General features: G+C 57.1%; 1 protein-coding gene across 6 annotated transcripts; it reads left to right on the forward strand.

Annotated features, from left to right (window-relative positions):
- The first annotated feature begins 5,469 nt into the window (after positions 1-5,469).
- ATG101 (autophagy related 101) lies at positions 5,470-14,271 on the forward strand. 6 transcript variants are annotated; one of them, XM_007064704.4, is made up of 3 exons: positions 5,470-5,618; positions 8,379-8,689; positions 12,336-14,271. In XM_007064704.4, exons 1-3 carry the CDS (start codon positions 5,489-5,491, stop codon positions 12,738-12,740), a joined length of 846 nt encoding a protein of 281 aa, XP_007064766.2. In that variant the 5' UTR covers positions 5,470-5,488; the 3' UTR covers positions 12,741-14,271. The 6 variants fall into 6 exon arrangements, with proteins under 6 accessions (XP_007064766.2, XP_027682895.3, XP_043388819.1 ...); XM_027827094.3 differs by having other exon boundaries at positions 5,489-5,618; positions 8,405-8,689; XM_043532884.1 differs by lacking the exon at positions 5,470-5,618 and adding an exon at positions 6,100-6,170.
- Positions 14,272-14,543: the final 272 nt, after the last annotated feature.

A 14,543-nucleotide genomic window follows, 5' to 3' on the forward strand; every position in this document is an offset into this window, starting at 1 on the left:
CCCGGGAAAGGGACAAAGCCCAGAGGAGGAGGGGCTGGAGGGAGTTTCAGTTTGGGCTAGCTGGGGATGTGGAGTGAAGGGCAGACGTGGTTGTCTGGCTCACTGCCCCCCAAAATGGACCCGGCTGAGGGTCCTGTTCTCTGCACCTACAAGCTCTGTGTTAGACCATGTTCCTGTCGTGTAATAAACCTCTGTTTTACTGGCTGGCTGAGAGTCATGTCTGCCTGCGGAGTTGGGGGGCAGGACCCTCTGGCCCCCCCAGGACCCCGCCTGGGCGGACTCGCTGTGGGAAGCGCACGGAGGGGCAGAGGAGGCTGAATGCTCCGAGGTCAGACCCAGGAAGGTGGAAGCTGGGTGAGCTTCGTGTCCTGAAGACAGTCTGCTCCTAGAGAGGAGACCTCACCAGAGTCCTGCCTGGCTTCGTAGGGAGCAGATCCAGAGCATCGCCTGGGGACTCCGTGACACCTGGACAGGCTGGGAGAGCTGCTGCGGCTCCCCTGAAATCAGCGGGGTTTGCATGCCAGATCAGCCCTTGCTGGCGTCTCACTCACGCCAGCTCACTGCCCGCCTCTGGCTGGGCCCTTTAACATCAGTGTCTGGGGCCTGCCTCCAGCAGGAGCTGGGCAGGGCCAGGGGACTGTGGCCCGGCTGCAGGGCTGCTGGCTGCAAGGTGCAGGGTGGGCAGGGCAGTGTCTATCACCATGCCGCGTTTGCAAGGCCTCACGTCCAAGCCTGGCAGCATCTGGCCAGTGGCTGCGCAGCCCCCAGTCCCTGGCCCCAAGGCAGCAAAGAGATTCGGCCCCACTGATGTCCAGGGGTTTAGGTACCGATTGGGCTAGAGGGGAACTGAGGGGGTCACAACATTGGGGCCCCAGTACAGGCCGTGGGGTGGGGTCTCAGCACTGTGCAAGGCCGGCTGCTCACTGCGGGCTATCGGCCCTCGCCCCTCTGTTTCTCCAGGATTCGATTTGTAGGGGAGGGAGCCTGGGAAATTGGCCCTTGTTACCCCCACGTGATCTGAAATACCAGCTCTCCGCGTACGCGTCTGCACACCGGCGCTCACTGGCGTCGTGCTTCCTCCGTCCACGCTCTGCGTTGCAAAGGGCTATTCACCACGGGCTGTCCCCAGTCGGCCAGGGCTTATGACTCACCCTGTGCTCCCAAGGGCCTGATCCTGCACCTGCAGCTCACGGCCATTGCGGCAGGGCTGGGCCCTTGGCTTGCAGCCCAGGGTCAGTGGTAGCCAGGGACTGGCTGCGCCTCAAGTGTCCGGACAGAGGCAGGTCATGTTTAACTGATGCAATCAACAGTTCGGTATTTTGGTCCGTGCTCCTGACACTATAATCAATCACTGCTGCCCCGGGGACCAGGGCTCCAGGCTGTGGCAGGCATGCGTGAGGCCAGGACAGCTGTAGCCCGGGTTGGTACCTTTGGAAAAAGCTTTCAGAAGTAAATCTGAGCCGCTCTTATCCGGCCCTGCTGCAACCTGCCGAACGTCTCAATGCTGCATGAGAGACGTTTTCCTCCGCTCTGCGGCTTGGTAGCTGTATTGCGTCTCCTGAGAGCAGGGCTGCGCCTTGCAGAACTGCGGCCACAGCAGGACTGGCACAGGGTAACGATGCACCTGGACAGAGCCCCGCTGGGCAAGGTGCTGCCCAGACCATGCTGAGAGCTGCTGGGCCCCGCGGAGCTCGCGAGCCACAGGGCTGGAGAAAAGGACTCAGACCCATTTTACAAACCCAGGGCACACAGGGAGTCTGTGGTAGAGGTGGGAAGTGAATTGAGACCTCCAGGGCTTTTGCCCACAAGTGAAAAAGCTGCCAGACCTTCTCCAGCATGTGTGACTGTCGCCCCCCAGTGGTGGCCGCCCAGGGAGGGTGGGAGCTCTGGCACTGGGTGGTGCTAGACAAGGATCAGGGCCTGTTGTGCTCGGGACTGTGCCAATCAGTAACACAAACAGGAAGCTTGGGATGTCGGTAATGGGCTATGCCCAGGGAGCTGGCATCAGGGGATCTGCGTTCCAGGCCCAGCTCTGACAACGTCTCATTCTGTGACCTTAGCCGACTCTTTTAAAGTCGCCATGTGCCTTGGTATCCCCGTCTCTGAAATGGGGCTAATACTGATCCACTTCAGGGGGAATAACCCGCTACCCACTTGTGACGGGGGCGTGCAAGATGGGGGGGCTGTGAAACTGTTCAGTATTTTTGTCGTGGCAGGGAGGGTGGCGGAAAAATAGCAAATAGGGGGGTCTGGAAAATTGCCCAAGGGAGATGGGTAGGTGAATGCACTAAACCTGCTCTGGTGGTGATGGGGGCGAGCGAGTCCAGTTCTCTGCCTTCAGTGAGCCAGCAGCAAAGCCTCCCTCGGGGCTAGCAGCCGGCACGTCGGCCCACTCGCTGGCAGCTCCACGCTGGGGGGCCTGTCCTGGACTTTCCTTCAGCCCAGCGCAGGGCCTGTCCCCTTCCCAGCCGGGGCAGTGCTCCCTGCTGCGATGGCACCCGAATTCCTTTGGCCTTGGCAGCGCCCCAGTGAAATCCATCCCCTGGCACGCTTGTTAAACCCGGGCTCTCCTCACCCCAGGGCTATTTATACAGGCCAGCATTCTTCCTGGGGCTCTCAGTCCCTCCTGGCAGGCCCAACGTCGGCATTTCTAACGAAAAGAATCCAACAGCCCAGCTTCCAACGCCCATCCCTGCCTCTGCACCGCCCCAGGCCTGGGCAGCCACGGACACTGGCCCCCTCTGAAGGCCTGTGGCTGGGTGAGGGGGGGGAACCGGGCCGTAGGGCTGCACGGTCGTCCCAGCTACGAGATGAGCGCACCCGGCCTCTCCATTGGACAACCCCCCACCCACCCAGCCACCAGCGTCAAAGCGCCGGGTGCTGAGCTCATGGCGTTGAGCTCTTGCACCTGCCAGGGGCTGGCGGAGCTGGATGCCTGGTCGTTGTCAGTGTCTCTGCTCGGGGTGGAGGAAACGGCTCAGCTGTAGTGAACGCAAAGAGAGCCTGATGCTGGCCACAGCCAGACCCCATGGCTCTTCTAGGTCCCCAGCACACTGAGCCCCACTTTTCCATTGCCCTGCATCAGGTGCCGTTATCTGGGCCCGTGCAAACTGGCAGCAGCTCACACCCACCCTGCACTAGTGTAAATGATCCAAGGGGCGCAGCAGGGCAACCGAGAATCAGACTCCGGGTCCCCTAACGCCTGGTGTGGACTGTGCCGCATTGGAAAGGCCAGCTGGCTACACTGCCCCTGCAGGGGCCCCATCTCCGATCTTACAGGCATCCCATCCTGTGGGCCCAGGCTGCTCTCTGACCCCTTGGGAGCTGTGTCCAAAGCTCGCTCATATATACTCCAGCCAAGTTCTTCCTCTCTGCAACAGCGCCCTCGGCAGCTTGCAGGAGGTGCTCGTGCTCTAAGAACATAACTCTGCAAGCAACCGCCCTTTGAAACTGGCTCCTTCCACTGAATGATCTTAACGCTCTTGAGAAATACCATCCAGTTATTCCTGGTCCTGTGGGGAAACTGAGGCACACAGCGTGGCAAATCGATTTGCCATAGGTCCTACAAGTCCCTGGGCAAGGCAGAAGGAGAATGCTCCTGGCTCCAGTTCTCCCTGTGCTAATGAGTGGGCCCCACTCCCAGTCCTGGGCCTAGAACCCAGGTCTGACTCCCAGGCTGCGGTTTATCCACAGGCTCAACCTTCTTCCTCAGTGTAAAAAATAAAAATAAAAAGTGACCCCAGTGTAAGGACACGGTAGCAGGGGAGGAAGGGCGAGTCTGGAGCCCGCACCCAACCATGACGTCCCTTCCCCGGATCACACCCTCAGACAGAGCTTCACCGCGGGATGGGAGGGCTCCCGTCGGAATGACCGCTCTGACGGGCAGCCCGGAGCTCAGCGCCAGGAATAGCACCACGTATAAACAGCCCAGCAGGACAGCGATAGCATACGCTCTTGCCGGTCCTATTTGCCCAACAGAGCAAGTGAGAGATGACACCCAGTTTGAGGCGGACCGGGGAGAATATTTGACACGATACCAGGGCTGTCCCGGCTCAGACACACAGCGCCTCTCTCCCCCTGCACTGTGCTCGGGGGAGAGAGAATAGACTCAGCAAAGGCCTGACCCCAGGCAAAGCTCCCACTGGTTTCAGTAGGACTCTTGCTTGAGTGAGGCCTGCACAATCCAGCCCCAGGTAGAAAGAAACTTGAGTCCCTCCTCCTCCTAAGGGCAGCTTTGTAAAAGCCTGGTTTGGATGCAAATGTAGGAGTTTGCACCGCAAGTAAGAACCCCTTCTGTAGTGTTTAAATCATGTGTAAGCCTGCTAGGGGTGCTCTCTGTGTTGTTGAAGCCCCAGAGCAGCAGCGTGTGGGGTTGGGTGTGACAGGTTTAGTGAGCCTGGTGGCTTGGGATCGACTGTGGCAGTGGGCTTTCTTCACGGCGTTGTTTAAAGAGCAAAAGACAGAACATCTCCCTCTAAAAATTAAGCTACCTTGTATTTTTGCAAACAGTTTGTGCTTTATTTCCTTGGAGCGGGTGGGTCGTCTGAGGCCCTGTATAAATAATGTTCAGGGTTGCTAATGCTGGCAATATTTGGTGTATTTCCTACAGCCCCAGGTCCTGGACTCATGGGATTCTCAGCTAGGGTTGCCAAATTTCTAATTGCACAAAACCAAACACCCTAGACCCTCCCCTTCTCCGAGACCCCAACCCCTTCCCCAGGTTTGCAGAGAAAAAGCAGGGCATGTGACCCAGGTAGAGTTGCCAACCCTCCAGGATTGTCTCGGGGTCTCCAGGAATTCATGCATCCGATGACGTGAGCTGTATCTCATGAAAGCTTATGCTCAGATAAATGTGTTAGTCTCTGAGGTGCCACAAGTCCTCCTGTTCTTTTTGCGGATATAGACTAACACGGCTGCGACTCTGAAACCGGGAATGAAAGATTATGTCATGTGAGGAAACCTCCAGGAACACACAGCTCGAGTCCCCAGTGCGGATACCGGGAGCCAAAGGAGCAGAAACCCAGCATTGTTCTCAAAACCTCCTGCTCTCCAGACCAAACTGGGGAATGTCTGAGTCTGACCCAGGCCTGTGAGGGAGGCTGCAGCGCTAGCCCGGTGCAAACCATGTTGACACCCCCCAGCTCACGCAGGGCTGGGGGAGAAACCCACGTGGAGGGGCTGGGCTCTGCACACCTTTGCAGCTGCAGTAACGCCGCCCTGGGAGTCCGCCAAGCCAGGGGGAAGCCGAGAGCCAACGCTGCCTCCCGCCCGAGGAAGTGGGGCGCTCTTTGGTGGGGCTTTCTTTCGGAACGAACCAAGTCAGAGTTGGAGAGGGGGGGATTCTTTAACACGTTTGTTTTGTTTGGGGCGTTCGAAAACAAAAAAGAAACAAAAACAAATGCTGTATTCCCACTCTTTCAAGTGATTGTGCGTAGAAAAGAGGGGGCTTGGTGGGGATTCAGAGAAAGACCGATGGTTTGCCCCCCCTATGGCAGATGGTCTGTTCCACGCTCCCCGTTCCCTGGGATGGGACGTTCCAAGGTCTCGCCTCCCCCCTGTGCCGGGCGGGGATGGTTCATTCCGGGCGAAGGCGGGGCCGCGGCCAGCTTTGGAGGCAGGTGAGTCGGGGGGAGGCAGGTCCCCCCCCCCCGGTCCCCCAGCTGCCCCCCCGCTGCGGCCGGGCCCCCCCGTCTACCCCCCCGGACCGGCCGCTCCCCTCCCCCCGTCTCCCGCCCCCCCACTCTGGCCCCCCTTTGCCCCCCCGCTGCGGCCGGCCCCCCCCCCATCTCCCGCCCCCCCCCCGCTCCGGCCGGGCCCCCCCCCAATCTCCCGCCCCCCCCCGCTGCGGCCGGGCCCCCCCGTCTCCCGCCCCCCACTCTGGCCCCCCCTTGCCCCCCCCCGCTGCGGCCGGGCCCCCCCCAAACTCCCACCCCCCCCGCTGCGGCCGGGCCCCCCCCCCGCTCCGGCCGGGCCCCCCCCATCTCCCGCCCCCCCCCCGCTCCGGCCGGGCCCCCCCCTTTTCCCGCCCCCCCCGCTCCGGCCGGGCCCCCCCCTTTTCCCGCCCCCCCCGCTCCGGCCGGGGCCCTGTGATATAGTCGCCTCCTGGGGGAAGCCAGGGCCCGGACGCCTGGGTTCGCGGGGCTCCCCCTCCTGAGCAGGAGTCGGCGTCCGTGCGTTGCTCCGGCTGGCCTGCAGCGGGGGGGAGGGTCCCGTGGCGACACTGGGAGGAGATGGGGGGGGTGTTTCCCCCCGTGACGTGGGAGCGCCCCGAAGTGGTCACGCTGCCCGTCTCAGCCCCGCCCGGCCGCCCCAGGATCTCCGAGCGCTGGGTAGACGCCGCTGGACTCATCCTCCCGGTCTGTACCAGCCTGTCGTGGGGTGGGGAAACTGAGGCACGCACGGGCGAAGGGCCGTCTCCCTGGTGTCATAAGCCAGGGAGCAAACCTAGCAATATTCCGGTGTGGATCCCTGACCTGTAGCAGAGGAGCGAGCCGGGGGGGAGGGGTTTTCTTCGCGGCTCCTGGCCCAGTTCTCTCTCCTCCTTCCCGGGTCAACACACTCCTGACCTGCTCTGCATTACAGCTGTGCCTGAGACCTCGCCAGGGCCTAACTCGCCATTCCTGTCCGCACCCATCCCAGCGGAGTCCGCTGGACACCCGCGGGCCGCCCCGTCTGTCTAGCGCACCTCGCTTGGCTCTCCCCCAGCTAGCGGATTGCTCATCAGCTGTCACCGCTGCTGGAGAGGGGACGCAGCGTCCTGTAACCCTGACGTAAAGACTCCTTCTCTTGCTAATGCAGGCACGGGGCGTTTTTTTAAAAGGCTTCGGTCTGGCTCTGCGTGTCGTCGCCAGTCTGTGGACACCTCATCAGCTGGTTGTTAAAACCGACTTTCCTGGTACTAGCTGAGCCCTCACGAAAGCTCATGCTCAAATAAATTGGTTAGTCTCTAAGGTGCCACAAGTCCTCCTTTTCTTTTTGCGGATACAGACTAACACGGCTGCTACTCTGAAACCTGTTAATGAAATCGTCTTTCTGGGAGGGGCGGTAACACGGAATATTGTTTGATCTGGAGTACCCAGGGCCTCTCAAATCTCCTCCCCCCATTTTTTAAATAAGAGAAGGGTGTTTGTGTCACCTTAAATCAGAATCGCTAGAGGGCAGTCTCTGCTGTCATTACAGACAGACTTCTTTTACATGCATGGTTGTGAGCCTGATTGCTTTGGCTTTCCACAGCAGAAATAGCCTCCCAATCCCCAGGTCCCCCGGAGGTTTAACGTCAAGCTGACACATGGCCGTCTGCAGACACATCTCTGTAGATCTCCGCAATGTTTTGCAAGACTTGGAAGATCCCCAGGTTGTTTCGGGTGGCACCCTGGGCATGTGAGACCAAAGGACGGGAACGGTTATTCGTTATCACGGTCCGTTGCCATTCATTTAGCCCCCTGACCTGCGGGGTTATAATACTTTCTACAAAAAAGAAGTATTCCCCCACGGTAAAAATATTCTTTACGAGAATAACCGCAAAAATACGTGTTCAAGCAGCCATCCCGAGGCAGTGTGTTGTAGTGGTTAGAGCAAGGGCTCAATTTATTCAGAGCTTTTCTCCTTTCTTGCTATGTGAGCCTGAGTACGTCACATCCCTGTGCCTCAGTTACCCTCATCCCCATTTCACACGTGGGGACATTGCCTAGCACACAGTGGGGTTGGGAGGCTTAGTTCATGGTTGCAGAGCGTGCCGAGATCCTCTGATGAAAGGTGCAAGTTCCAACGAAAGGGGAAAATGTAGTATTCCCTCTCTCAAGTGTCAGCCTGTGCTGTGCACTGTCTGGCTGGGGGCAAGGAAGGGTGAGGGTTACCCGCACATTGCAGAGCAGTGAGCTGAGGAACAGGGAGGCCGGGCCTTGCCCCTGGCCACCAAGCAAGTCTGTGGCTGAGTCCGGAATGGAACTCAGATCACGTGATTCCTGGGGCCCTGCTTGCACCAACAATTGACACACCCTGCTTGTGAGCAAATGACTGCCCCGGCTGTTCTGCTCTGGTGACAGTCAGTGGCACGGCTTTGCCTGGACGCCTGGACATCTCGACAGAGCCCTGCCGTGCTGGGGCAGCACGCTGAGAACTGTTCCTGCCCAGAAGAGTTCGCTCTCTCCATATGGGCAGGAGAACAGGAGGGTTCTTCTCTCCATTCACAGCCGGGGAAGTGGGGCACGGGGAGGCAAAGTGACTTGACCAAGGTCCCACAGTCGGTGGCAGAGCTGAGAACTTGATCCCAGATTTCCCAAGTCCCAGGCCAATGCCATAACCCCAGTCCCACCCTCCTCTCTGCTTCTGTGGTCTGTCCCACAGTCACACCGTGCTGGCTTGTTGCTTGGTTACAGGGAGAGTTCTGCTTTGCCGTCCCCAGCTGGAAACACCGTGCCCGCGGGCGCAGACTGCCATGAACTGTCGCGCTGAGGTGCTGGAGGTGTCGGTGGAAGGCCGCCAGATCGAGGAGGCCATGCTTGCCGTGCTCCACACCATCCTCCTCCACCGCAGCACCGGCAAGTTCCACTACAAGAAGGAGGGGACCTACTCCATCGGGACGGTGGGGACGCAGGACGTCGACTGCGACTTCATTGACTTCACCTACGCCAGGGTCTCCTCCGAGGAGCTGGACCGAGCGCTGAGAAAGGCCGTTGGGGAATTCAAGGTAAAGAGCTTGGAGCCAGTCACCTTGGCTGACTTCTCAGAGGATGTGTGGACCAGAAATCCCAGCAGGGGTTGGTGGAGCTGCAAGCCCTTAGCCCCGCTATGAAGCGGGCCCAGGGCATTGAAAGCAAGGTACTCCGCATAAGAGGTCTTGACCTTAACCTCCCAGGATGCGTCTTCACTGCACGGTTAACCTAGGCTCTCCCCCAGGGTTTTAACCCAGCCGTCTGCTATCCACCCAGAAGAGCCTCTGCCACAGGTCTGGAGATGTTTTAAGCCTGGGCCAGCTGACCCAGCTGGGAGCGTGGGTGAGAGCCCTAGCTGGAACCTGCTTATTCTGCAGTAAGGATGCAGGCTGAATAGTTCGAGTGCTGATAGTCCTCCAGCGCCCTTCCCACATTTCCACCCCAAAGGACAGACAAGGTCTCCCTCACTTGGCCTGGGAAGGAATCCTAGAGTCTCAGCACAGGGAACCCTGGGATATGTCCCCGGGCCCCCTGGGCGAGTGCAGAACCAGTGAGGACACAGAAACGGAAAAAGGGATTGCAGTGGGGCCACTCGCTCCTCGACTAGGCTAACTCTCAGGTGCCAATCACGCAGGTGAACTCTGTAATGAAAACACGTCCTCAGTGCATTGCATTCTTCCTCTGTAAATCAGCTAACCCCAGCAATGAGTGGGTGTGACGGGTGTGGTGAGGCTAAGTGCTTGGAAATTCTCCAGGGAAAAGACACTTAAGTGCAAAGTCATCTGGGGTAGGAAAATACTCCATTGCAAGGGGCTGGGAATGAACCCAGCATCCTGCACTTTGGGGCTACACAGCCTCCTTCATAGAGAGCATCATAGGCGTCATCAGAGTGGAAAGGAGAATTTTGTAGTTACATGTAAAGAGAGGCAATGGCTCTGTGGATGGAGATCTGGATAAATTGACTCCTCCAAGCCATAGAGAGTTAATGGCAGGAGACCTGAGGCCCCGGCAGTTCAGCATCCTGTGGTCCTAGTACCATTTGGAGAGGCACATCTCTGCATGGTGTTAAGGCTCTCTCTGTGTGTCGCCTTGCCCGACACACTCAATGCTTACTGCGAATAATGCACCCAGCTCAAAGCTCGTGGTGTGTAATGCAACGGGGCCTAGATACTGTCCATCTCCTAATGCCTATTCAGTGTGATTTGTGCCCCAGCTAATTTAGAGGCTATATTGGGGATGGTCAGATTGTGACAGGGTTTCTGTGGAATTAAATCCAAGACATATGTTGCGGTGAATTTTAACGAGGGAGATTTAGGGAACAAATCATCCCTTGAGTTTTCTGCGTTATGAACCACAGTGTCCTAAATCCTGCTGAAAAGGTCATGGGAAGCAGTAATATCTGGGTTGTGGAGAGACTGGATGTCAACTCAAACCATCACTGTTCAAATACTTTATCATCTATAGAGTGTCCGGTATGACAGCCCCATCCTAGATTTCCAGCCCTAGGAACTTACAATCCTCCTTAATAATCAAGGGAAAGTGATGAAGGTTGCAAAGCACAAAATTTAAACTTCCCTTTATGTTTTCTGCTCCTGGACTGCCCCGGCTTAGCAATTCTGGAGTCATTGCCATAGGCAGCTGGCAGCTGGGATGAGCCGGGGGTTTGGGAATTCGCAAACTGCAGGGTGCCCATCCAACAAGGAGCTGTGTTCCTTTTCCCAGGCGTGTCTAGTCCACGGGAGCGACTGCACCTCTCAAACCCCCTTTAAAAGTGTTTCCACATTTTGTTTCTTGTGCCCTGGTTGATTTGGCCTGGTTTTATGATGGACGTGCCACCAGCAGCCACTTGTTTCCAGTGCTTTGCTTGCCGTAATTTGCAGTGATGAGGTCAGTCATCAGCTTTGCAGTTCGATTTCATGTTCTATAAAATCACGTTAGCTCTGGACAAGGCTGCTAACGGTTAGACTGCTCAGCGTAATGACTTTATGTGGCTGGGCTTCCGAGAGAGAAATCTCAGACTGCTGAAAATGGACGGTGTCTCCAGACCCTGAAGAGCAGCACTCCAATAAATGGGAACGGCTTCTGGACAGCAGCAGTTTCAGGTGCTGAGCTCTGTTCTGCCAGGCGAAGGAGTGGAGGGCGCGTGGCTCAGCCCGCAGCTCTGAACATTTGACTAAGACAAAAGATATTTGGCTTATGTCCATGATCTGGGATCATGTCACGTGGTTTAATGGACCCTCACGGAAGGTTAGTTACTCTGTTTTACAGCTGGGGGATCTGAGGACCAGGAGAGGATGTGACCTGTCAAAGTCACATAATTAGCGATACAGCCAGGAATGAAATCCAGCGGTTCTGCTGCCCAGTCCCCTGCTCTAGCCAGGAAGTTTCCTTACTGGGGAAAGTTACGGACATTTTACCAGATACTTCCTTAGCTTTCTCCACCAGACAGTTCCAGGGGGTTTCATGTTTGTAAGATGTAGCGGCTGCTTTTGGCACTGCTGTGCTGGCCTCGTGAGTTTTACCTGCTTTTATTGTCTGTGGAAGAGCCCTCCTGCTTTTTAGGATTGGCATCTTTTTGAGGTACTGCTATTCTGGGTTCTCCAGACCAAATGTACACCTGGCAGAATTGAGTCAAGTGGAGCTGCCGCGAGGGTGAAACTAGCTCTGGGTCTGAACTTCCTCCTCTGTGATGACAGGGAGGAATGGCCTAGGCCTAGTGGTCAGGAGCTGGCCTGCAACTTGGGAGACCTGGGCTCAGATCCCTGCTCTGCCACAGAGCATGTGTGACCATGGGCAAGTCACTTAGCCTCGCTGTGCCTCAGTTTCCCATCTGGACTGTCCTGCCATAGATGGCTGTTGGGAGGGGGGTACATGAGGTGTTCAGACACAGGTGACGTGGCCAACTGAGTAGCAGAAATAGCTAGAGCTGATACTTGCATATCACTGGTGTTTGCCGGGGCTCTGTCCGTGCTAAGCGGGGTCCGTCACAGCTCAGGGCAACTGCAGCTGTATTTCCATTGTCAGTCTTGGATGGAGGCCCTTCTGAGCCGGGTATTTCCAGGCTGCCTTCACTGTATTATTCCCAGCAGAGAGACTGCCCACACCTGCTGACTTTCTTTGCAGAGATGGTTAACGGTGTGACTGCTACAGGGTAAGGAAAAAGGCACTACAAAGAAATCACATTCTACACACACGCTGACAAGCTTACCAGACATCACCCCAACTCTCACATGGGCTCTGGCAGGGGCAGTCCTTCCACACCCCACCAAGGAGTTTCCTTTGTAGTCATGAGTTCATCACAGCTTCAGCTGAGAACAGGCCCCCTCTGCCCTTTATACATTGCATCCTCCTCACCCCCCAGGTTTTTCCTAGGAAATCCACTTTACACGCATTGTCTCAAAGTCCTTAGAAGTTCCCAACATCTCCATTAACCAAGTCCCTAGGAAAGTTACACTCAACCCTATAACAACACACAAACCATTGCATTTTGAATACAGTGGGCCCCAAAGGATTAAACCTAATTCCGTATGATTTAACTTAAACTGTATTGAATTATCTTAATTCCATAGGGGTTTGTCCAGGACAGAGCCGGGGACTGTCTGTCGCGCCTTGGCCAGATGGCCGTTGCCCCAGTGTCCCTAAGCCCCTTGACCTTGGCTGTGCCTGGTGCTCTCTCCGCAGGACGCCCTCCGATACTCAGGCAGCGACGGCATCGGGCAGATCTCCCTGGAGTTCTACCAGAAGAAGAAGTCACGCTGGCCCTTCTCGGACGAGTGTATCCCCTGGGAGGTGTGGACCATCAAGGTCAACGTGGTGAACCTGGCCAACGAGCAGGAGCGGCAGATCTGCCGGGAGAAGGTGGGGGAGAAACTGTGCGAGAAGATTATCAACATTGTGGAGGTGATGAACAGGCACGAGTACCTGCCCAAAATGCCCACCCAGTCGGAGGTGGACAACGTCTTCGACACAGGCCTGAAGGACGTGCAACCCTACCTCTACAAGATCTCCTACCAGATCACTGACTCCCTCGGTTCCTCCGTCACCACCACCATGCGGCGGCTCATCAAAGACACGCTGGCACTGTAGGGCCTGGGGGCAGGGGGCTTGCACCTTTCTGCTCCCTGTCACACAGGATGACCCAGGGTGTCCTGGCAAGTAGAATCGTCTCAGAGCACAGTCCCAGCGGGTGTTTGCCCGGGCAGGCCTCTCTGCTTAGACCCCTCCCATCCATCTGTACATTTCCGACGGAAGCTTTCTGCAGGCTGGACTTGGGCTGGCCCTTAATTGTGAATCTCCCTATGTGGGGGTCACCTGGGGCTGCGAACTGAAATGACAGCAAAACTGCTCCTTGTGCCAGGTGGCCTATATTGCAGCTGGCCTGTCAGCTCCCCTCCCCCGGTCTCCCTTTCCTCCCTCAGATCCCTCCTGAAGCCCCAGTTCCCTTATGGACCCTCGTCCCTGCACTGCCTGGCACTGGGACTGCTGCTGCCTTGTTTCATCTGAGTGGGATTGTGAATTCCTGGACAGGGCCCCTCCTCTTTCTCCCCCATCTGTTTGGAGAGGGGCTTTGCACAGGCTCAAGCAATAGAGCAGTAACCTCTGGCTGTTGGGCGAGTCAGGGATTGTATTTCTCTGCCTTTAACACTGTCTTGTTGTAACAGTGGGGAAAGAATTGCCCTCAGCAGAGCAGCTGTGACCCCCCACAGCCATGGTTAGAACAGCAGTCAGGAGTCTCTGTGGGTGCCCATGAGGCAAGGCCCATCTCTGCCTCTCCCTCCGTCTGGGAAAGGGGGAGAATGCTGCCGGTGGTCGAAGAGTGCACAGGGTAAGCAGATGGTCTTTGCTAAGCTTCATAAAGCCCCTTCCCGAAAATACAGGGGCGCAGCTGGGCACTTGCCCAGCCACTAAAACCCATATTCTCTAGTCAGTCACCTTAAACCAAGTCCACGTCTGACGTGCGGCCACTGTGGTGAGAGTGGCTGCTGTGGAGAGAGGCTGGGCTGGCCGGAGACGTGAGTGCCGCGAAAGAGTGGCAGTTGCTTCCTGTTCCTGCCGGCTCTGTCCCCACACAACGCGTCGTCAGAGGGGCCGGTAGCTACGTCTACTTGGGCACACAGGAGCTAGTGCTTGTGTGTGTTGTCCAGCGACCTCACTGCACTGCCGTCACCTTGAAAACACCCCCTTCGTTCTTCCTGGCTGCTAAAAGAAAACTGAGCAGCCAGGAGCTCTGTGCAAAGCGGGGTGAGATCTCCAAACCCCGTCTCTTCAACACACTTACACCCCCGTCCCCACTTCCTCTCTCCTGGAGACTGACGCCCACATGTTTGTTACAGACACCCTGTGTTTAGAAACTGACCTGTCTGTGTTCCGTGGATCTCGTACTCTGGGCGTAATAAACACTGGCCTGGGCCTTCTCTTTGTTCCTTCTCTTGGATTGTCGAGAGTGTCTCCCCCCCGCTCAAGTAGCGTCACCTCGATCAGATCCAGGCTTTGCTGACTGCCTGGGTGCATCCCAGCAGTAAAGCCCAGTCCTTGGTGCGCGAGCGCTTCTGCTCCAGAGGCGGAGATGAGCGTGTGGGTTTCTCTGAGTCTACTAATAAACTGGTTTCACATCAGAGCTCTCTGTGTGCTCCCGTGTTCTTACCAAGGGGCTGCGTGAGTCGTATGGGGCCCGGTGAAGTGAGAACAGTTGCCGGGTGAAGGGCAGAGGAATGGGGAAAACCCGATGCTGATGGGAGGGCTCAGGGCCACGGTCCCCTCCAGAACGCTCAGGTCCCATGGGGACATCGACAGCCAGATTCTTCAAAGAGCCCTGGGCCCAATCCTTGAGAATTCTGGCCTGCGTGTGGGCCCCTTCCCTGGGCCAGATCATTCCTGAGGGGGAAACAG

This window comes from Chelonia mydas, chromosome 20, assembly GCF_015237465.2.
Source record: "Chelonia mydas isolate rCheMyd1 chromosome 20, rCheMyd1.pri.v2, whole genome shotgun sequence".
NCBI lineage: Eukaryota > Metazoa > Chordata > Testudines > Cheloniidae > Chelonia > Chelonia mydas.

Coding starts and splice junctions, on each gene's coding strand:
- ATG101 (XM_007064704.4), top strand. CDS start 5,489: ATGGCAGATGGTCTGTTCCACGCTCCCCGTTCCCTGGGATGGGACGTT. Junction 5,619..8,378: donor GCGGCCAGCTTTGGAGGCAG/GTGAGTCGGGGG, acceptor GCTTGGTTACAG/GGAGAGTTCTGCTTTGCCGT. Junction 8,690..12,335: donor AGGCCGTTGGGGAATTCAAG/GTAAAGAGCTTG, acceptor CTCTCTCCGCAG/GACGCCCTCCGATACTCAGG.